The sequence below is a fragment of the Aphis gossypii genome, chromosome 1 (assembly GCF_020184175.1).
Source record: "Aphis gossypii isolate Hap1 chromosome 1, ASM2018417v2, whole genome shotgun sequence".
In the NCBI taxonomy this organism is placed as follows: domain Eukaryota; kingdom Metazoa; phylum Arthropoda; class Insecta; order Hemiptera; family Aphididae; genus Aphis; species Aphis gossypii.
The window spans coordinates 9,291,230-9,313,123 of NC_065530.1; the positions used below are offsets into that span (position 1 = coordinate 9,291,230).

The window sequence follows — 21,894 nt, forward strand, 5'->3', positions numbered from 1 at the left end:
GTTATTATTATTATTATTGTAGTTTATCATTATAGCGACGGTAGCTGTGGTAGTGACGGCGGCAGCGGAGGCGAAGGTGGTGCGTAGACCGTGTGGTGTTTGTCTTCTAGCCGCGGCGCTAACAATCGAGGCACAGTAAACCGTTGGACCGGCAAAACGACGACGGCGGCGGCGGCGACGACGATCTTCGGGTTTGTGGGGAGGGACACCGTTTGGCGGGTACGAGTGGGGGGAGGAGAACGATTTTCCGACTTCGGCGGGCCGCGCCGAAGACATCGGCCAGTCCGGTGTCGGAACGCTCTTGTCGCGCATCACAAACCTAACCGAAAGATTGTCGTTCGTTTTCCGCGCACAAATTCGTCGCCACTAACGTTTGCCATGCCGTCTGAAACGCTTCGTCGACACCAACGGCCGTGACCGACAAGTGCTCGCCACAATGACCGCCGCCGCCGTCGCGATGCCACCGCTCGCGCTGGTACTGGCGCTGCTGCTGACCGTCGCCGACCGGGTTCGACCCTCGCTCGACGGCGGGTCCGCGGCTGTCCAGCCCGAAGCGGCCGCCACGGCCACAGGCGTCTGGTCCAAGTTCGGGCTGGTCGTCCAGAAGCACGCGGCCGGCCAGTCGACGCCGCACACCACCGAGACGTCGGGCATAATCATGAGGGCTCCCGACCCACCGGTCCCCGGAGTCGGCCCACCGCTGGCTTCACCGCCGACCGTCGTCCCTACAGCCCTGGGCAAGTCTTGGACGCAGATATCCGTCACGCACCCGCCGCCGCGGTACCCGCAACAACATTCGCCGGTGAAGTCCGCTACCACGACGACGACTACTGCCAAGTCTGCGGTGGCCACCAGCACGCACGAAGCCCGCCGGGACATACCGTATAGGTATCAGCCGCTGATGAGCACCACCAAACCGATTATCACCATCACGTTTCCACCGCCCCGCTTGTCCACCGCCCGGCCGACCGTCGGCACGGAGGAGGTGACTTCCAAGCGGGTCAGACAGTACGAGGACGACGACGACGATGATGACGACGACGACGACGACGATGAAGACGAGTACGACGTGGATGACGATGAAGATCACGAGGATAAAGGCGAGGAAGAGGAGATCGAAGAGATCGTCGAGGTCCAACACATCGATTCGTCCGACGGTGAGTATAAAACACGTGTGATGGGTTTGTTTTTTTTTTTCTTGGACTAGATAGGCCACAACACGAAACTATCTCCCAAAAAGTCTTTAAATGAAACTGCTGGACCCACGTACGTCTTACATTATACAATGGATTCATTATCAAATAATATATGCATTATATAGTTATTATATATTTTTATGTATGCAAATACGATTCAAAGTCAATGACGTTATGGATGACTTCATTTAGTCATTCATCTGACAAATTGCATCTGATGCGAAAAAACGTTCGACGGTATTTACTTTCAATAGTCTGGCTATGAAATCTATATAATCGTCATTATAGCTCTAGTCGCTAAAAGAAAACAATATTATTATACCCATTAAATGTCTTCGTTGTTCGTTAACTGCACGATATCGAGTTGTGGTTTCGACCTTGGACACGGTACTGATTCGATAAACCCTAATATTAAGTACTATACTATGGTTCATTTGGTGATGGTTTATTATTTGCTTAATGTATGTAGGCAGAACACATATCGATGCAAGTGTTTTTTCTAAAATACGTATTACCCATGGTTGATTGCCTTGTCCGGTCTAAAAATCGGTAAACGTTGACCACTATAGAACGTAATCAAGTGTTGGTGCAGTATTAATAACCGAGGGTGCTTCATCCCTCAAGAATAAATGATCAGTAAATGAAAAATGTATGACCAATTATGACATATTGTATCCAAGAAATTTTTTTATAATAATAATTTAAAACAATTATATGAGTCACTTCAGATGATACTATTTGCATATGCATTTTCATTTGGCAAGCGCCGACACATTACCCGTAAATTAGATTGTGTTTGCAACAGAAAACCTAAATATAAGGCTATAGACATCATTCAATTGTATAGCCACGCCATGAAAATGTTATTGGGATAGGTATTTTAAACACAGTAAATTGTGCTTCTGCAGTATAGTCGAATAAACGAATGATAAATAGACTCGTAAGTCGACAATGATTCGACTCACGCGCAAGTTAACGATAATTCTACTTTCTAAAATCATCTTCCATAATGTACGATGCAAAGCGAATTTGAATGTTTTTATTTAGAGTAGGTATACCCATATATATATATGATAAATAATATTAAATACTATTTACTAGATTTCTGAAAAACGTTGCTGCAATGACGTAGCATGTTGGAGGCTGATGAATATTATAAAAATAAAATGCAATCGTAAGCGACGAATAATTACGACCGTCTTTCATGCAGCAGGTGGTAGAATAATACTTGGGTATAAAACTCACGTAGAACAACACGTTTATACGACTTTGTGCACTTAATAAATAAATTTATATATATATACATATAATATAATATGTGTATAATTTAGGACATGTGTTTTTTTTTTGATTCATTTATAAATCAAAATGAGAATAGTGATCGCGTCGGACGACGGTTTTATAAATACATGTACTTATGTAAATCGGAGGACATAGGTATTATTCTTGTCAGTCATAAACATGGGTATTTTCATATTAAAGTTTAACATTTAGCAGTGTTCTCTTTCTGTAGTCATCTTACAGTTCATTAGGATATTATTATGATTATTATTAGTATTTCATGATCTCTCTTAGGAAAGGTATACTTATTATTTTTGTGGTTTTATGCAGGTTATGGAGAAGAAAAGCCAGCGATCGTCAAAAAGAAACGCAGGCGAAAAAAGAAAGGCAAAAAGCACAAGCCGTTCAAGGTTAAGGATTTCAAGAAACTGAAAAAGTTTATGTTGCCACTATTGTTGGCGTATAAGCTCAAATTTTTCACACTTGTGCCACTGATGTTGGGTGGATTGGTGCTGATCGTAGCAACCACTGGTTTTGCTGGATTTTTTTTCGCGCTGTTCGCAGTTGGACTGGGTCTCAAGGGACACCATTAGTGGTTCTTCGAAAAAATGGTATTTATTATTTTAAGAATTACACACAATTCAAGCTTTTACAACTATATTCTTCAACAACTTGTATTTAAATTTACCATGTTGGGGTACTAACACATTTAAACAAATTGTAATGTATTATAAATTAAAATCTTTATATATATAGATTATACATAATGTATTAGTAGTACATTAACGATTCAGTAAGTTATATACCTAACAAGTCATGTTATAGTATGTTTAGAAATTAAAAAAAAATAGGTGTTTTAATTAACTTTATATCTTATCATACTAGGATATCATTATTTGCTTTAGATGTTTCTTTATACAATAATGACTAACGATGAACATTAATATTTAGAAAACTAAATACAGATATAAAAATGAAGTATTATACAATTTTAAAAAAAAAAAGTATAATATTTCACAGGAAAAATGTTATATGTATAATCAGTGATGATATAAATGTTATTATATTTTAATTTATTCATACTAAAAAATAAATCTCTAAATAAGTTTAAATTTCTAAATTTGTTCAGCTATCGTATACGTAAAAATTTAAAATGCAAATGAAAATTAATGGATTAATCATTTTATAAATATCTTATTAGTATTATATTAGTTTTTAAACATTTTCACGAAATAATATTTAAATATATAGGTACTAATATCAACAGTAGAAAATACTTTCTGAAATTTGTTTTTATATCGATAGGTTAATATGATAGATCATTCAATGATTGTGTATTAATAATACTTGAATTAATATTTATTGAAATTCACAAATAAATTATAGGTCAAATTAGAAAAAATGTATGATACTTCAATACTTTCTGTGCACAAAAGATATAATACTTAAATTATAATTTAATATTATTATTATAATATTTGATCAAATTCACATCTCACTTGATATTAGTTGGTTCCTAATGGTTAGTTTTTTAGAATTTAGGTCTGAATAATTTAATTTGAAAGGATAATTGCATGTGTATACTCAAATACGTGCTGTAAAACAGAAAATTAAACACCAAATTGATCACATTAGGGCCTCACAAAACACATTATATTTTTGTATGTATTTAATTCTTATCATGAGTTTTCTTTTTACAGCACATTATCTAATTTTATAAAAAAAAACTGATTCTTTCATTACATTAAATTTGCATATTTATTCAAGTATTTCTTAATCACTGATATATAAAATATGTATAGTCAATATAATTAATTATTTATTAGATAGGTTTATTATAGAATCTACTTTTAAATAATTTTTTGAGACAAATATATTGAATACAAATGTTAAGTTTATGAAAAAAAATAATTTTAAGTCATATTAAAAAACCAACAAATGTTTTAAAGTACTTACTTATGTTTTTCTATCACCAATTATTCACATTTATAGAGTAATCTTGTACAGGGATAATTTTATATAAAAATATGATGTCTCACAGAAAAAAAATGTTCTTTATAGTTTTTTATTAGAATATTTAATGTTTTAGTTTTTCTCTTTTTAAATTTTAATAAAAAAATAAAGAGGAATCATAACAGTAAATACAGAAATAAGAACTTTTTTCATTTGACGAAAAGTGGTGATTTTGGCTTATCCTTTTTTTACTCACTCATCTTGGTATAGTAGGTAATTTATATAAAAAAAAAATGAAATTTAATGAACTCATCATTTAATTGTATATTTAGATATTAAGTGTTTCCGACTGATACCTACTACAAACATACTAGTTTTATCACAATACACATGTATGATGTATTACGAGCATTTATACAATAACTAATAAACTAATCAAATCTTTACTGAATAAAGATTATGGATTATTATCGTATGGGTGCTGGACATTTTATTTTATTTATATTTTTATGTTTTTGTGATCATAATATATATTTGTACTTGTAAATTTTTTCTCTAATCATCTAATAGATCTTTTGAATATTGAAAAACGACAGTAAAAAAATTATTATCATAGAATCATTTCAGCATATAAATATTTGATTCCCCTGGTTTAGTTCTGGTCTATTTAACACTTCATCGGTTGTATTTACACGACCTGGATTTACACTATATTTTGTATGCCATTCATAATCCAACACTATTATTTTGCAAAACCTTATAATATATAATATTAGCATGATAAATATACACATTTCATTGTACTCGCATATATTATGAGCATTATAATATAATAATATTTATAATACATCACTATACTAACAAAACTATTAACGTTAATATATTATAAGGTTTTCTCTTTGATGAAAAAGCACGTCATGTGCTCACGTTTTTTACATATGTAAAGTAGGTATGTGTATACAAATCAAAACTCTGATTAACGGAATTAAATATGTGTGCACGCAAACATTTTTAGAACATTAAAAAAAAACTATCAATCAAATTTAAAAATACGTTCAAAATCACTTTATTTAAATTGTATCTATTATACCTTATGTTAACAATTATTCTATAAGTCTAAATTTTGTATGGTAGTCAATTTATTTTATTGATATTAAAACGAATTTTTAAATAAAAGATCATTTAAAACGGTAATAATATTTTTTTTTTTTTAGTAAATTCAATCTAAAAAAAAAGTTGTTTTTACAGTAAATGTTATTAAATATAATTTAGTACACTAAGTAATAATCAATTAAATGTATAAATAAAATATCATTTATTTTGTTTTTAATTAGAGTAACACTATTAGAGGAAATAGAGTTAAAGTTGATATAGAGCAGAGATCTCCAAACTACGGCCCTCGAACAAATTTTAACTGCCCCGCGGCCCTCATAGGAAAATAAATATACAAGATGATATATCTAACATTTAAAAATTAAAAATTGTATGTTTTAATGTGTTATAATGTATGTGTATAAACTTTTGGCCCGCTAAGAGATGATGATATTTTTTGTGGCCCTTGAATAAAAAAGTTTGGAGACCCCTGATATAGAGTATTTAAATAAATAGTTAAATCAGATAGTAATATTTTTTTGTTATAAATTACAATACTATAAATTAAAATCATACAAATATAATAAATTAAAATAAAATGAATATGAATGTTTTACTGTAGCGAATAAATAACTCACAATTACCCAGAAATTTAAATAATAATGATGAATTGGTGAGCCTATTGAGTACCTACCTAACGATTTGGATATTTAAACTCGAGCTCCTTCGAAGTATATGTCCAATTCCAATCATGATGTTATTTATATTTCTAAATCATCTTGAAATTTGAATTAATTGCAAATTGGTTGTTATAGTTCCAAAAATTCCATTTCTTTCATGGCTTAGCGCCTAGTTATCGATTAATTATAAAACATAATGCAAAAACGTATTCTAATTAAAATTAGTATATCTCAGTTAACTATGCTATTACTGCCTCAATAATTCTCACCGCAATAACATTTATTTAGTGAACATACTAATGGACTTTGATTAATATTCCAAATACGATTGTTATATAGATATGTACAGTAATGTTTTATATTTTAATCGTTACGAAAATAAAAGTACTTTATGCCAAAAAATTAGTTCCAAATAATATATGGTTAATTATACTCACCTATTTAGTTATAATTGTATTTTCTCAGAAACTCGTCAATATATTGTTTGTTTGATATTTATATTTATATTGTTATCGATAACTATGTATTTAAATGTGAATATTATTATACTAGCGTGAAAACGCCGATGTGCTATTTACAAATTACAATCGTGCTAAAAACGATTTCACTAATATTGCCGTGCTTAATTTGGTCTTTACAAAATATTAAACTGAATAATAATAATATAGTAATTATTAAAAAATACACAGAAATTATTATCATTAAAATACTGTCCACCGTGTGGACACAATATGGGTTGTGGACGATATGGTATCATCGTTTATAAAAGTAGATATGATTTTTAACTGTATCATATTATTTCTCTTTGAAATGTAAGTTATTTTTATAATAGTTTAAAATTAAACATTTTAAAGAACGTTAATTACTTGTGATATGTCTCGATGCGATACACAATATATATATATATATGCTATATTATTTATTATTTTTATTATTATAGTGTTCGATATAAATGTATAGTATTATTTAGTATGTGTTATAATACGTTTATTTATATATAAAACATTAGATCAAACGTAAGCAATTGTAAATGTAACTGAAATTTCTCTGGTTCAAAGTTGTAATTTTCATAATATCATTATCAACTTAATAGATATCGGAATATTTAACTAGGGTGTTGATGAAAAAAGTTAATCAAAATATGATCATCTTGAGTCAACCAAGACTTTCATTCGTCTTTCTTTAATTTTTTATTTAGAAAACGAAAACAAATTTATTTGATAAGTTTCTCCATTATATGTTTGTTTGTTTTTTAAATTTTTTTTGTTTATCCAATGAGAATATTAAAAATCATTGCAATTACAAGATTTAACCCATTTCATCATACAGTGTTAAACCAATGTGCACGAGTAAAGACATAAAAAAAGGGGTGACTAAGGGATTAGAGGTAATAAGTCAATTGTGACGATCATTTTAAATCCCGGAGCCAATTAAAATCGTCCGCAATACGCATTTTTTTACGTCTTTGCAATTTAGTACGGATGGCATTATGGCAAACAAAAATCTGATTAGAAGTAAAAGTCTTTTTTTATAATTTGTTACTTTTAATTGACTTATTTAATGAATAAACATATTGATTCAATAATTTAAATTATTAATTGTATAATAGAGACAATAATAATAATAATAATAATAATACATTATCTAAACACGATGATAAATAACAATCTTAATTGATTGAAATAATACTTAGGTATCTATAATTCCTTAAAAACTTACAACACATTTTTTATTTTATATTAAATCTCCTTAAAGTAAATCATGGGGTCATACTTTTTTTTTTTATTTTAAATTTTTCGTCAGTCATAAATATTTAATATTTTTATTTTATGTCTACTTTATCAACTTTTTTTTTTTTATGACACTTTTCATACTGATGTCCAGCTCTTTTATAACTTTCCGAGTAGTTGTAATAATATAATCCTGCCAGAAATTGTATAATACATAATTATATTCAATTCTTGTGGACGTGAAGAAAAGTGGAAGTTGGTTATGGGAAGAAAATAAAAATCAGGCCGCCGCCGATAATATTATTCATAGCCGATGTAGGTTACGCACTGCGAATATTATTTGTCACGGAATAAATTAATTAGCCCGAATACCTTCCCGCTCAATCTATCATATCAGAGCATCGACGTTATTCTTCCGACGTGATTCGATTCGGACATCGTGTGATAACTACTCGGCAATATGGGGATGGAAGGGGCCCAATATGAAGAATATTATGCGTATCATAGTATAGGCCGCGTGCGTCGTTAATCAATTATAATAATATATGTACCTTCAAACCGGCCTGTTAAGAAATTATACACACAGACATACTTACAATAGCCACTGTAATAGATACTGGCCGTAATATGATTTCATATTATGTAGTGTAATGCGAGTTAATTATCTCACATTGTTGTTATTATTTATATTTGGTTACTGATTATTTATACACAGGTACAATGTGCACGTTTACACACCGTTATGTATTTCATTGCACCAGTTTATAATATGTTTTATTACTATGCTCAATCTTAATATATGAATAGGTAATAATATAAGTGTAGGCACCTATATTATTATGTTATACTTTATACCGTCTACACGTAAGACATCTTCGTATCTTATTCATATTCATATTCATATTATATACTTATACCGAATCGGGTTGATGGGACGGACGTGTGGTGTGGGTTCCCATGTCCGCGAAAATTCCGACGATTCAGTTACTTACCATACGATTGCGGCCGAGTTAATGACAGTCGTGTTGGTTGTTGTCGTCGTGCTAAAAAAGTGTGACGCAGAAACATGTAAGGACGTTTTATGGAAAACGACGAACAAATACACTTAACGCATATATGCAACTCGTATTGTCTCGTAATTGTTATGCTATATTCCTTATAAAAATAACGATTGTTAATATTTATGGCATTATGATATTATTATTGTTATGTACATGCTATGGTGATTGACGAACGAATTCATTTTTAGGTTTGCGGAATACGCGACGTCTGTATAATATACAACTATGTGTCGCATTGATGATGTGCAGGAGGAAGCAGGATGATGACATTGGCTCGTCAGTGGACACACAAAATACAAAAAGAAAAGAAACACAAACACAAATATACAAAAAATGACAAGAAACAAGTTTTGAGACGCGACAAAATATATAATTATATATTATTATATGTATAGAAAATATCATATTATTATTATTATTATTATTGTTAATAAACCGTTGACATACTATATATAATATCCATATATTGCTCAAATCCAATTGTACAATCTGCCTGTATCAAAGATGTATTCACCTTGCAAGATACGGTTTTAATTTCTTTTTTTCTCCCCTTTTGTTCTTTTTGTGTTTTGTATTTTAAACATAATTCATATTTTACATGCAACGACATGTCAATTAACGTGCATAGTTTTAACGTATTAGTTTTGTTATAATTATTTATTTTATTATCTATTTATTATTATCATTAATGTGTAAATATAGGTTTAATATTATTATACAAAATATTAAATTTTGTAAGGACGCATTGTACAAACGATAAAATATTATTATCAGGACATATTTATTATTGATGTTATCAAGCTAATATTTTTATTTATTAATATTGTCGAAAGTTATTTATCTATTATTTTTATAAGAATTGGGTGTTACGAAAAAATTATGACACATTTCGAATTAACTCGTCGTCGCGTCTTCGCGGTTCGACACACGACAAGTCGCGGACTGAATACCATTGCCATGATATCGTAATTTATTATTATATTATTATACAATCATCTGATATTTTTGTCCGTTGCGTTATTTGACGTGAATCAATACGAACATTGTCATAATTTTATCGATCATAATGTTATTTTATAATAAATATTATAATATGTCAATATATATATATATTTTTTTTTACGTTTAATGAAATATATATAACGTATACTAATGAATAATTATGTATAATTGTATAAATACTACATCTGTGTAACGAAATTATTTTTTAAAGCTATAACTAAAATATTTTTTTATTGCAAAAATAAAATTCTAGAAATCTAAGCATGGTTATACTTATAATCATATAATAATATATATGATTATATTACACTTCTTTAAGTACTTATTATAAATAATAAGTAACGTATTAAGCAAAATATTAAATTATTAAATATAATACCTAGTAAAATTATTGTGCTTAAGCACTTTTAAAACTATATAAATTTAAAATAACATATACGTTTCTCAATATTAATACAACTTAATTTCTATTAATTCATTAAATTACCTATCTCTTTTTGTAAAATATAGTAAATCTTTGTTATTATAACATTTAATAGGGGTGATCATATTGAATCACCCCTTCATATTGAACGTGTCCAGAGCGACATGGACAATTATACAAAGAACCAAAATATAATTTGATAATTTTTTATAAATGTTCACCAAAAAAATTTAAATTAAGAACAATTATAAGTAAATTTTGATTTTATAAACAAAAAGCGAGCTATATTTGAATATGACAAAAGCCACCCCCGATACATAACACAAAATAATAGATATCAAAGATATCTTTCATAAATTCTCAATAGGTAAACATTATTTAAATAATCAATAATAATCACTATGAATTCATTCATATAAATAAAACAACAACATTTTTGCTCTAACTGTTATATTATATTTTTAAATATTTTTATAGGTATAATAATATAAAAAAAAAAGTGTGTTGACTTATTATTTAATAAATTAACTTCTTTTTTGTATAGTGTATACATAACTAAATCTCATCACATTAAAATACATAAAGTAGTTATAAATTATAAAATAATATATTATTTGGCTATAATAAACTTAATTAATACCAATATATAAAATAACTTAATATAAATTATAGACTATATACGTAGTTCCACTTGATTTAAATTATTGTACAATTGTATTTGCATTCTTTGAAGCTCACAGTTATTAAAAAGAACAATTATCACGATAATATAATTTTAAATCCGTTATTAAATTTATAAATTATTATTTTTAGTAATAGCCAATAGGATTAATTCTTGTTATGTAAGTAGATAAATTTAATAATAATTTTATACTATACACATGAGTATATACTTTATAAATGATTGGTATAAAAAAATACAATTACTAGATTAAACATATACTTGAGATACATTAAATTAAATTATTATATTAATAAGGTATATTATAGTCTAGAGTATACAACAATAATAATAATAATAATTTTATGTGGTATAGCTATGTAAGCTATTAATAACACACTATCATAAAAACAAAAATTATACATAAAATTTTTTTTATTTTTGTATATATATGCCTTTTATTTAAAGCATTATATATTTAACTTAATGAATACTCAATTTTGAATTTTATCAATATAATATTTTATTTTTATTAATATTTAATGAGGTTTCAAAAGAAATTATTATATAGCAAATATTTTTTAAAGTGAAATGAAATAAAATTAAATGAAAAACTTTTTAATTTTTAAACTTTAACAGCTTTTAAACAAATAAATTTAAAAAAATATAATAATATTAACAATAATAATAATAGAAACGAAAAATCAAAATATTTAAAGATCATACAGTTAAATGTTTAAATCAATATGAAAGATAACACCAAAAATACTTTTTACTATGATTATACTATTGATGGAAAAAGCATAATGCAGAAATATTTGAGATTAAAATAGTACAAAAATAATTTACACGTATTTTTATTATTCAATACAAAGAAACAATAAGTGAGTAGACATTTAAAATCATATTATGTGGCTACTGGATCCACTTATGCTAATATTGACCGCTTCAGATCCATAAGATAGATACATATTGCCAGTAAATAATCTGAAGTATTTTACTATGTATATCATAATTTTATTTTATGTAATAATACGAATTACCAAATGAAGAGTATTATTTTAATAATTTTAATTTCAAATATTTTAAAATTATTTGGGTCTATAAATCTAAAATAATCACCTATTATTTATAAAATAAAAATTTTACAAAGTTATAAAATATGTGTTAGTTATATAAGATTCTATTATATAAAATATAAGTCTTTACAATCTTTTGAACTCTAATAATGACCCTTTAGTGAATTTGTATTCTATGATTCTCTCCAAAAAAAATGTACACACTATAATATGCCTTGTAAAAATATGCCTAATTAATTGTAATACATATTATATAGATTTAGACAATTAAAGTAAACTACGTTAAAATATTAATATATACAAAATATTTTAAGCTTTCTATAATATTATCATGATATCATTTCATTTCATTTTATATGCATTTTAAAATACTGATTAACTGTTACATTTATTCTTCATTTTTCGACTTCACAAATTATTCTTTTTCAATCAAAATAAATGTACCTATATCATTACATACTGTTTCGGTAACTTTATATTATTATACCCTGGGTATAATCTGTATATGTATGTATAAGTACCTATAACAGTATAACACATTTAAGGATTTTAAGACTTAACTTTTATTCTGTGTTGGCATCTCGTGTATAACATTTATTTTTAAAGAATACGATAAATAATCTTATTCATCTCATAACTTAAAATATACAGGAACATAGTATACAAATATCTGCTCTACTGAAGACTTTCCACCAAAAATGTATTTAATGAAGATATTTTATAAAATTAATTAGACTAAGAGTTACATGGTTAATTCTAAGTTAAGATATATAGGTAATTTAATTATTTTTGTTCATTTAAATTTTAAATTATTAAATACACCCCGTAATGTATACATTTTTTTAATTAACGCAGAAATAATGAGGAAATTTACCCCAAACAGAATTATTAGTTATTCACTTTCCAATGGATTTGTATCTCATAGCCATAGTAATATTATTATACATATGTAGAAACTAAGTACTTATATTATTCTTATAATAGTAAAAATGATCTAAGTAGCTTTGTTTTATATGCTTTTAATTAATATTTAAAATGTAACTAGACAGATATTGTGTGCATTTTATGCATATTGATAAGCATAGTTTACTAAGCATTTATACGGGAATAAATCGGAGATTTTTTTTCAGTTTTTTAGATGATAAACCTCTTATAATATCTATAGACTATAGTAGTTTCAATATATATTAAGTATTATTTATTATATAGTTGTTTATATAACTGCTACAGCTATAATATGTGTAACGGAAACCATTAAATAAATATTGTTTTTTGCAATGGTCATATTAAATATGTATCTGTGATTCGTTTATAATGCCGATAACATTATACTTCAAAAAAAAAAAAAAAAAAAAGAAATAAAAGAAATAAAATACGTTAACGAAAACACAAAACTTTATGTAGCTTAAAAAGTAATAAAAACAAGATATTTTACCAATTATGGCTATAATTTCAAAATAAAATTGATTTTAACCACTGTTATAACAACTGTTATCAGCTAACTGTAATTAATCGAATAAATCATATATACGGGTGTCATACTTATACCAATAATCTAGTGTGAAAATCAACGAGCCTGAACCAATTCCAATAATAGTTCTTTTATTTATAAACAATAAAAAATGTCTTAATAATTTAATATCATTAATTATGAATACTATTATTTCTATCATTTTAATCCAGTTGTATTTCCAGTTCAATTCAATTTTAAATAATCTATGATTAATTATTTGTTTATTATGATTATTAAGTTGATTATTAGGAATTTTAAGTAAAATACTGTTAATTACCATTAGTGTGAGAAAAAACGCTAACACAACTCAGCTTTATTTTCCACTAAAAAAATTTAGTGTTTTTTTACATTTGTATAATTTTGTATAATTTTGTAAACAATTAATATCACACAGATACTTGAAAACATTTAACCAAACAATTGTTCGATCATATAGTTAGGCTTATTACAAATATATACAATTATAAATAAAGGATCATTAAAGAAATATCCAAAAGAATCATTTAGTAAAACATTTAAGCGTGGTTTAGTGGTACGTTTAAAAATCATTTAATAATAATAAAGTCCATATTATTTTTTATAATTTAAATCATAAACTCTAATAACTAAAAAAAAAAAAAAAAAAAAAATCGAAAAAATAATAAATAATATATGTATTTTATCATAAAAAAAAAAAACGTTCGTTGCTCTTTGAACCGTGTTTTCGACTATCCATCAATCAAGGCTCTGGTCGGGAGACTGACGATTAATCGATTTGTATGTGTTGTGCGTAAACCGTCTACGCACACTCTTGGGCTAAACTCAAAAACGACATAAGAACCGTAAACAACAATAAAAATGACAATATTTTAAGCTCTCGTATTCGAAATGGAAAATCGAAGGAGAAAATGCCAGAAAAGCGTTAACTTTGGCCTAAATAGCACTGGCCGTCGCGCGTGAAACCATATTTCTATTCGCAGTACCTGCACGATAACTACACTTATAACGCACGGAACCGCGAACCCGATGACCGCCGCCAGCAGTTGTATAGCCGTTCCGAATCACCACGCGCATCACAATATATTCGCAATCGGAACTATGACAGAACTGACCACGAGGTCCATTGTCTCGATCTCTTCAAACGTATCGATTGTCCGAGACGTCTGCCGGAAACCACCCTCACACGTGACGATATCGTCTTAAACGAGGAGCATAAATACTCGCGCGTAATCATTTAATTGCCCATTCGTCTTAAATCGTTTTAATCGTTGTCGTCGTCGTCGTCGTCATCGTTCACATTTACTCGCATCCACGATGTCGCCTCGTCTCTCCATCGACAGATCTCTGGTCGCGTTCGGTTCTTCGTCGTCATCGTTATTGTTGTTGTTGCTCCATCTACAGCTTCTTTCTGCCACGGTGGGGACACGCTACGACGTCGGTGGGCTAGCGGCCTCGCTGCACGACGAGGGTGAGAAGTGTGCTCAGTCCACCGAACTGTGGCCGTGCCTGACCAGGACCGGTGCGAAAATCGTAGCCGCGGTGGCCACGTATCCGGGAGAGATACCGCTGATGGGCCAGTACTTGGCCGTGGTGCCGGACGACCGGGCGCGAACAGCCGGCGAAGGACGAATGGCAATGTACAAAAACGGCTCTTCGTCGACGTGGCCGCCGTCCACGTCGGTGTACTCTAAAATCGCGGAATTCGCATCGAAAAGATCGCTGAGGGTGTCTGTGCCCATGGACGCGGTCGCGTGGCTGATCGGAGTTACGACATCCACGCCCGTTACCGGTGTCGAAGGCCGGGGCAAGAAGGACAAGGGCGCCGGAGTGCTGATGCTCGGAGGAATGATGATGATGACCACGCTCATGTCCACCGCGTTCGGGGCGCTGGCGCTGATGGCTGCCAAGGGACTGTTGACCAGTATACTCGCTCTGATGCTTTCGGCGATGGCGGTATCGAAAAAGTCGGGCGGCCACGGCCACGCCAGGACTACGTACGAAGTCATCAACAACCCGGGACCTCACCAAGCGTACCAACAGGCAACCGATTACAAGTTGGAAACCGGTGGGGCTATCATATCAGACGTGAGTATCCCTAAAAATATTGCCGTTCATAATATCCAATTCAATAGTAGTAGTGGTGCGAGATAAGTAATAATAAAAAAAATATATAGCAGTGGCTAGACAGTGTGAATATTATTATCTAGAAGCAAGAGTTGTCCATTTACACACTGTAAATAATAAATATAGGTGTTTTTTCTTTTTAACCTAACCTAACTAACAGGCACGTATACAAGGGAGTTTTGGGGGTTCAACCCCCCCTAAAACTAATAGTTGTGTAGTTATTCATCGATGAATATTTATTATTGTTAATTTTTTTATGAACCGTCCCCTCCCCGAATTTCCTTTTTGTGTACGTACTCGCTAACTAATTATCTAAATAAATAACAACATGGAAAAAATCAAAAAAATTTTAAAAAATTTAATAAACTTTTTACTGTATTTAAGGTTTTAATGTATATATAAGTGTAGTATATAAATTATTTTGGTAAGAATAACGTGGTTAAATTCTCATTTGATGGAAACGGTTATTAGTGGAAAAAGAAAAGGTCCACTGTATGTGGAAGTATATTACGTCCACTCAATTGTGTGAACATAGTACATGCCTCGGTGGTCTAGGTGGGAGAAAATTACGATGCGTTTCCAATAAAACCCCAAATTATACATAACCTCTTGCAGTTATTGACACTAAAACGATTTTAAACTCATTATTTAATGAATTTAGCAACTTAATTCAATAATCGAAATTAATTGTAATAAATATAAGACAAAAAGAAATTTAACAATAATGTACTTATCTATTAATAGTAAATATTTTTATTTACGAGTAAAATTACAATTGTGGAAGAATCATATGGAAAAATACATAACGTATCATAAATATCTCTGCAAAGCAACAACCTTAAAAAATTGTGCAAAAACGTATACCTAATTGATGTTCTGCTATGTGTTACCACGGGAAACGATTAGTAATTATGTAATGATTCATTACATAAATACAGTAAAAAAAATTAAATTTTTGGTTTAGATTTAATGACTTTACTTAGAATAAAAAGAAATTACGTTATTCCTCGTTATTATAATTCTCGAGAGATAAATCTAATAAAAGTTGGTAAAAAATTGGTAATATTAAAAAAAAAAATAAAATACTACACTTAAAATAATAATAGTAAACTTATTTTATTTCAATAATTTATTTACTTGATGAGAGATTATAACGAAATTATATAATATAAAATAACGTGAATTTAATAAATAAAAGATATTAGAACTGCATTATAATATTATAATTAACATTTCTACTCTTGTCAAAATAATTTCTCATCAAGTAAATAAATTATTTAAATAAAATGAGTGTACTTTAATTAAGTGTACTCGGTGTCTTAATGTTGATTTATGATATTACATCTTTATAGTGCTTAAAAATCTGGATTTTTTTACCTGGCCATTTTTTTATACAGAGTTTGACATATTTTGTATATTGTGATTATAATATACTATACCAAATATAATACTTACATACGCACAAGTAATATTTAATATAAATAAATAATATAACAGCGATACATTGGAATATACCAATCTAGAAATATCTGTAATTCTTACTTATAATTTAATTACTTATATTCGTAATAGTACCTACAAATATTATTACTTAATCGCATATGGTATTTTATTTAAATATTACTCACCAGTACACTAAATACTAAAACTATGGATTAATCATGTATGTGTTTACCAAAATTATTATATACCTATAAGATAATATCAATAACAAAATATTAACACATAACAAATATAAAAAATAAATAAATTATAAATAGGAAGATTAAAACTGTTCTTCATATTCATAATCATCTATAGTAATTAATAAAAAAATAATGATTAGAAGTGTGATTCCTTAATAATTGATTAAATTATATTTTAAATTTAAATACAACTTTATAAATTTATTTATAATTTTAGATCAATGCAGCTCAATACAATGCGGCTCAAACCGAACCTATTCAATATGGTAACCAGCAATATGATTAAAATTGAAAATAAATGAATTGTTCTTAGTTTCTAGTACTATAATGTTAATCGATGAGTTAAAAACAAAACTCATTATGCATTTAAAATGTTTTAATATTAATTTATTTTCGTGTATTCAATACATATATTTGTTTTAAATTATTCACTATAACTAAATTAATTTATAATAAATAATTTTAAAATGCAATAATATTAATTTATTGTATAAATATTTTTGGTTATGTAATAATTAAAAATAAAAATATTTTGGTTGTAAACGTATTTCACGTCATTAAGACTGTTATGTCATTATGAGAAGGTTTTTTCTTTGACGATTCCGACGATTTCCAATTTACAGATACCAAAAACTTGGCAATGAACGTGAAAAGTAGTGCTTTTCCGAGTGTCGCGGTTATCATATTCAAAAACATAAATATTACGACGAAAGCTGCCATTATGCTTCCACCGACCATTATGTTCATCGAACTGTTTTTGATTTTTTTCTTCTTCTTCTTCTTTCCCCGCCCTTAAAGTGAAATAAAATTAAAATAGCAGTCGAAAACTCAATTGAATCCGAAAAAAGTGACTGCGTACCTTCTGATAGATCTGCTTTTGACTCTCGTAACGAATCTAGACTTCCAACAGCGATCTCTCGTGTTCCCAGTTGGCTCTGATAAGTATCATTACCGAAAAAGTAACTGACATTATCGACAGTATTGGTGATGTTGATTTTGGTTTTATTAATGGTATTTGTAGCATTTGGGCAAGTCAAACAGGGTAGACCTTGCACGTTACCACGGGTAGTCTGTAACGATAGAGCCACGAAAATAGCAAAAAACAACTTCCATAACTTCATGACGGTTATCCCGTCGACTATCGCGACGGAAATTGTACTGTGATATAGAAAAACATAGGTTCAATATCGTCGGCCGCCGAGTAAGTATAACAAACACAGGCGGGTGCTGCGGCTAATAATGTGCGTTTGCGAGTTGCGGTCAAAAATCGTTACGCACATTCAGACATGTAGGTCCTGATTGAAAGTATGTCTACAATACGCCTACAATACCCACATTCCCCGTCGCAACATACACATACTATTAAAATACATCCATGTGCACCTATAAATGATATATTTTTATGTCATTTTGTGGCAGTCTATATTGTAAATAATATCCCACGGAGTCCGCATCGTCAGGTTTTGTTCATTAGTTTCGCGCGACGAGTCGATCGGCCAATTAAAGACGAAAGATAGAAAAAAAAAACAAATACCAAAAACTAATCGAAAAATAGAAACGGCACCCCACCGAAAGTTATATATACGTAGCGCGACGTCTGCAACCACATCATTGTGAGTTTCGATTCATCCGAACGACGACCTGAGCGACCGGAGTGTATTTTTACATTTATAATATTAAATTAATCGTAATTTGCGTCGAACATGTCCGCCATTAAGTGGTGTCTCCTCGGGATCATGGTCACCGTGCGGTTGTCGTCCGGCCACAGTGATTCCGCTCCAGAAAGGTCATTTGGCGTGTTGCGTTGCACTTCCGCCGACGGGCCAGGCACGTGTCTTTTCAAGGGTCTGCTCAAAAATGCATTGCTGTACGCCGCGAGTCGGAGGGAAGACTCATTGTCCGCCGTCGCCGCCGATGACAACAAAGTGGGCGACGGCGACGGTGGCCTTCTCCAACAGCAGTCCAAAGGCATCGAGGAATATCTCATAGAGCAGATACAAAACATATTCGGATTGTTTTCGTTCGGATTTGATCTTCCATCCGAAGTCATCGCCCCATGGTCCTTGCTCAAGTCGTCTTTCCTCAACGGTGAGTCAACCAATTTATAATGATATAATATACATATTACCCTCAACAATCTCAAAATGCGTGTTTCCACTATACACGTTCGCATTTACTCGCATAATAATCTTTTGCCGTGTGATTGATTGGCAACCACGTTACTGTGTTGTACAAAGTAAACCATTTATTTACAATAATGATAATAATATGTTATCTAAAAGTTTTGAAAACAGATCACGGCGAACGTGTACCTATCGTGGAAATTATCGTTAAACTTTATATGTCCATGATATGTACTTATGTTATGACCACCAATTTTGGATAATATGTTTTTTTTTTTTTTACTATCATCATCTGTGATGTTTAAACGATTTAAAAAAATATAATATCATGTTTTTAACGTTCACTGAATCGCGTCGAAGATTCCAAATAATGTTATACTTAAATAAATAATCGGACCTGACGTTGCAGGTAGAGGCAAAAAGAACAAAAACCTCGGCCCCATGCTCGCCGCCGGCGTGGCCGTGATGGCCGGCACGCTGCTACCTCTGGCGTTCGGCGCGCTGTTCATGTTGGCCGGCAAGGCGATCATGACCAGTCTGCTGGCCATCACGATATCCGGAATGCTGGGCCTGAAGGCGCTGTTCGGCAAACACGAATCGGGGCACGTCAAGTCGTACGCGGCGGCCCCGGCCGCTCACTACTCCGAGGCTCAGTTCGAACAGGAGCTGGGCGTGTACAAGGGCCTGCAGACCGAGGCCAAGATGCACAGCTCGTCGGCCAACTATTACGCTGGCGAGTCCAACCCCCCAGGAGCGTATTTCAAGGGCGCGAGGCCGCCCGCACAGGAACAGGACCACCACGACGACGACGGCGGACCCGACCAGCCGGGAGGGTATTACTCGTCAGCAGCGGGCCCACTGGTGCCCAACAACAAGATCGCCGTGGTCGAGAAGAGCGACTAAACGACTGCGATTCGCATACCGCGGTTAGACGTATTACCTATTACGTTTTGTCGTTTTATCGATGATGATATTTTTATTTTATCGTTATTGCAGTCGTCGTTGTAGTCGTTGTTGACGATTTTATCTCCGTCGACACGGAATTGTACATAAATTAATATAATAATATCGATTGTTAGTTATACGTCTTATAAGAACGAAACTCCGCGATAGTCTTTATAATATGTTAAAACCTATTGGTTTATTATGACTATAGACGGAGTAGTGGGTAGTGGGAAGGGAGGACGAAAAGAACAAGAACAACACTACCCGTGTTATTATCATTATAATGTGTAATAATAACTTTCTATACCTACTAGTAAATTTAATGATAGAATCTTGTAATCATAATATTATGATAATTATAATAATAATATTTATTTGTACAATAAAGCGTTTACTATGTTACATACTATTTATTTATGACTCGGGTGAATTGAAGTCTTCATTTTTTCATCTTTGACTGGACGTACAATCGTTTTTCACACAGGTGGATTGTCAATCGGCCAAAATGTTTACCAGTTTTTCCTTGATTAGTTAATCCTCTCGCTCCTGTACGCTAGAACGGTTTAATAAATTTGATCATGCGTTGATAAACGCGAGGTAAGTAATGCATACGTGAAAACATCTACAGACGTTTGCCATTTTGTGATCTTCATCTACGTGATTATCGTTTTCAAGGTCACTGATACTAAAGTAATTGTAGTATTATATATTAGTAAAAATATCAACCATTGTTTGAGTTGTCAAACATTTTAATGCTGTAAATACATTTATAAGAAAAGTATTAAATATTAGAATATGAATAATCAATACATAATTATATTATTAGGTACTATAGACTTGAAGATATTGCAAAAAACATAAATAGAGTTATAATATAATTAATCGAAATCAAGATAAATAAAATATAAAGAGAGTCAAAAAATAAATTATCTGAATAGTCGTTTCACTATGTGTGTAAATATTGTATATGTTTATTTATTGAAAAACAATGTGTATTATTTTTTACAAGATTTCCTAACATTTCAACTACACTAATGACCTGACTAATTTGCTCAAATTAATTTCTCGAACTAGCAAGTTATGCGTCTAAAGTTTTACATGCAATCTTTCTAAATCAAAACCTCGTTTTAGTAAATAAACATTAATTTTTTTAGGGTTTAATAATTGTAATAGTTAAAATTATTGCCCTACATAATAATAATTATATTGTAACAGTTTTTTACAATCTACAAAAATAAGAATAAACTGTAAAAAAACAATAGTTGTAAAACTACTGTTTAAACTCTTTAAACTGTTTAAACTGTTTAAACTACTAGTTGTAAAACTACATTATTTTTCAAACAGAATATTATAATTTAACCAGTGT

General features: G+C 30.6%; 4 protein-coding genes across 4 annotated transcripts; 3 read left to right on the forward strand and 1 right to left on the reverse strand.

The window, feature by feature from the left end:
• The first annotated feature begins 259 nt into the window (after positions 1 to 259).
• On the forward strand, positions 260 to 10,256 carry LOC114124047 (DNA ligase 1). The gene is made up of 3 exons (XM_050210773.1): positions 260 to 1,157; positions 2,808 to 3,088; positions 9,182 to 10,256. Exons 1-2 carry the CDS (start codon positions 437 to 439, stop codon positions 3,068 to 3,070), a joined length of 984 nt encoding a protein of 327 aa, XP_050066730.1. The 5' UTR covers positions 260 to 436; the 3' UTR covers positions 3,071 to 3,088; positions 9,182 to 10,256.
• Positions 10,257 to 14,615: 4,359 nt separating this feature from the next.
• LOC126555862 (uncharacterized) lies at positions 14,616 to 17,860 on the forward strand. The gene is made up of 2 exons (XM_050210785.1): positions 14,616 to 15,736; positions 17,678 to 17,860. The coding sequence occupies exons 1-2, from the start codon at positions 14,966 to 14,968 to the stop codon at positions 17,744 to 17,746; spliced, it is 840 nt and encodes a 279-aa protein (XP_050066742.1). The 5' UTR covers positions 14,616 to 14,965; the 3' UTR covers positions 17,747 to 17,860.
• A 43-nt stretch (positions 17,861 to 17,903) lies between these two features.
• On the reverse strand, positions 17,904 to 18,777 carry LOC126555863 (uncharacterized). Its single transcript, XM_050210788.1, has 2 exons — positions 18,320 to 18,777; positions 17,904 to 18,251 (listed from the first exon to the last, which is right to left on the reverse strand). The coding sequence occupies exons 1-2, from the start codon at positions 18,579 to 18,581 to the stop codon at positions 18,010 to 18,012; spliced, it is 504 nt and encodes a 167-aa protein (XP_050066745.1). The 5' UTR covers positions 18,582 to 18,777; the 3' UTR covers positions 17,904 to 18,009.
• Positions 18,778 to 18,887: 110 nt separating this feature from the next.
• LOC126555857 (uncharacterized) lies at positions 18,888 to 20,936 on the forward strand. Its single transcript, XM_050210779.1, has 2 exons — positions 18,888 to 19,548; positions 19,993 to 20,936. The coding sequence occupies exons 1-2, from the start codon at positions 19,164 to 19,166 to the stop codon at positions 20,484 to 20,486; spliced, it is 879 nt and encodes a 292-aa protein (XP_050066736.1). The 5' UTR covers positions 18,888 to 19,163; the 3' UTR covers positions 20,487 to 20,936.
• The last annotated feature ends 958 nt before the right edge of the window (positions 20,937 to 21,894 follow it).

Bases quoted from the DNA above. Each gene is read 5' to 3' on its own strand.
- LOC126555863 (XM_050210788.1), bottom strand. From the start codon at position 18,581: ATGAAGTTATGGAAGTTGTTTTTTGCTATTTTCGTGGCTCTATCGTTA. The intron at 18,252-18,319 runs GTACGCAGTCAC...TTTCACTTTAAG, and splicing joins AAAAGCAGATCTATCAGAAG to GGCGGGGAAAGAAGAAGAAG.
- LOC126555857 (XM_050210779.1), top strand. From the start codon at position 19,164: ATGTCCGCCATTAAGTGGTGTCTCCTCGGGATCATGGTCACCGTGCGG. The intron at 19,549-19,992 runs GTGAGTCAACCA...CTGACGTTGCAG, and splicing joins CAAGTCGTCTTTCCTCAACG to GTAGAGGCAAAAAGAACAAA.
- LOC126555862 (XM_050210785.1), top strand. From the start codon at position 14,966: ATGTCGCCTCGTCTCTCCATCGACAGATCTCTGGTCGCGTTCGGTTCT. The intron at 15,737-17,677 runs GTGAGTATCCCT...TTATAATTTTAG, and splicing joins GTGGGGCTATCATATCAGAC to ATCAATGCAGCTCAATACAA.
- LOC114124047 (XM_050210773.1), top strand. From the start codon at position 437: ATGACCGCCGCCGCCGTCGCGATGCCACCGCTCGCGCTGGTACTGGCG. The intron at 1,158-2,807 runs GTGAGTATAAAA...GGTTTTATGCAG, and splicing joins ACACATCGATTCGTCCGACG to GTTATGGAGAAGAAAAGCCA.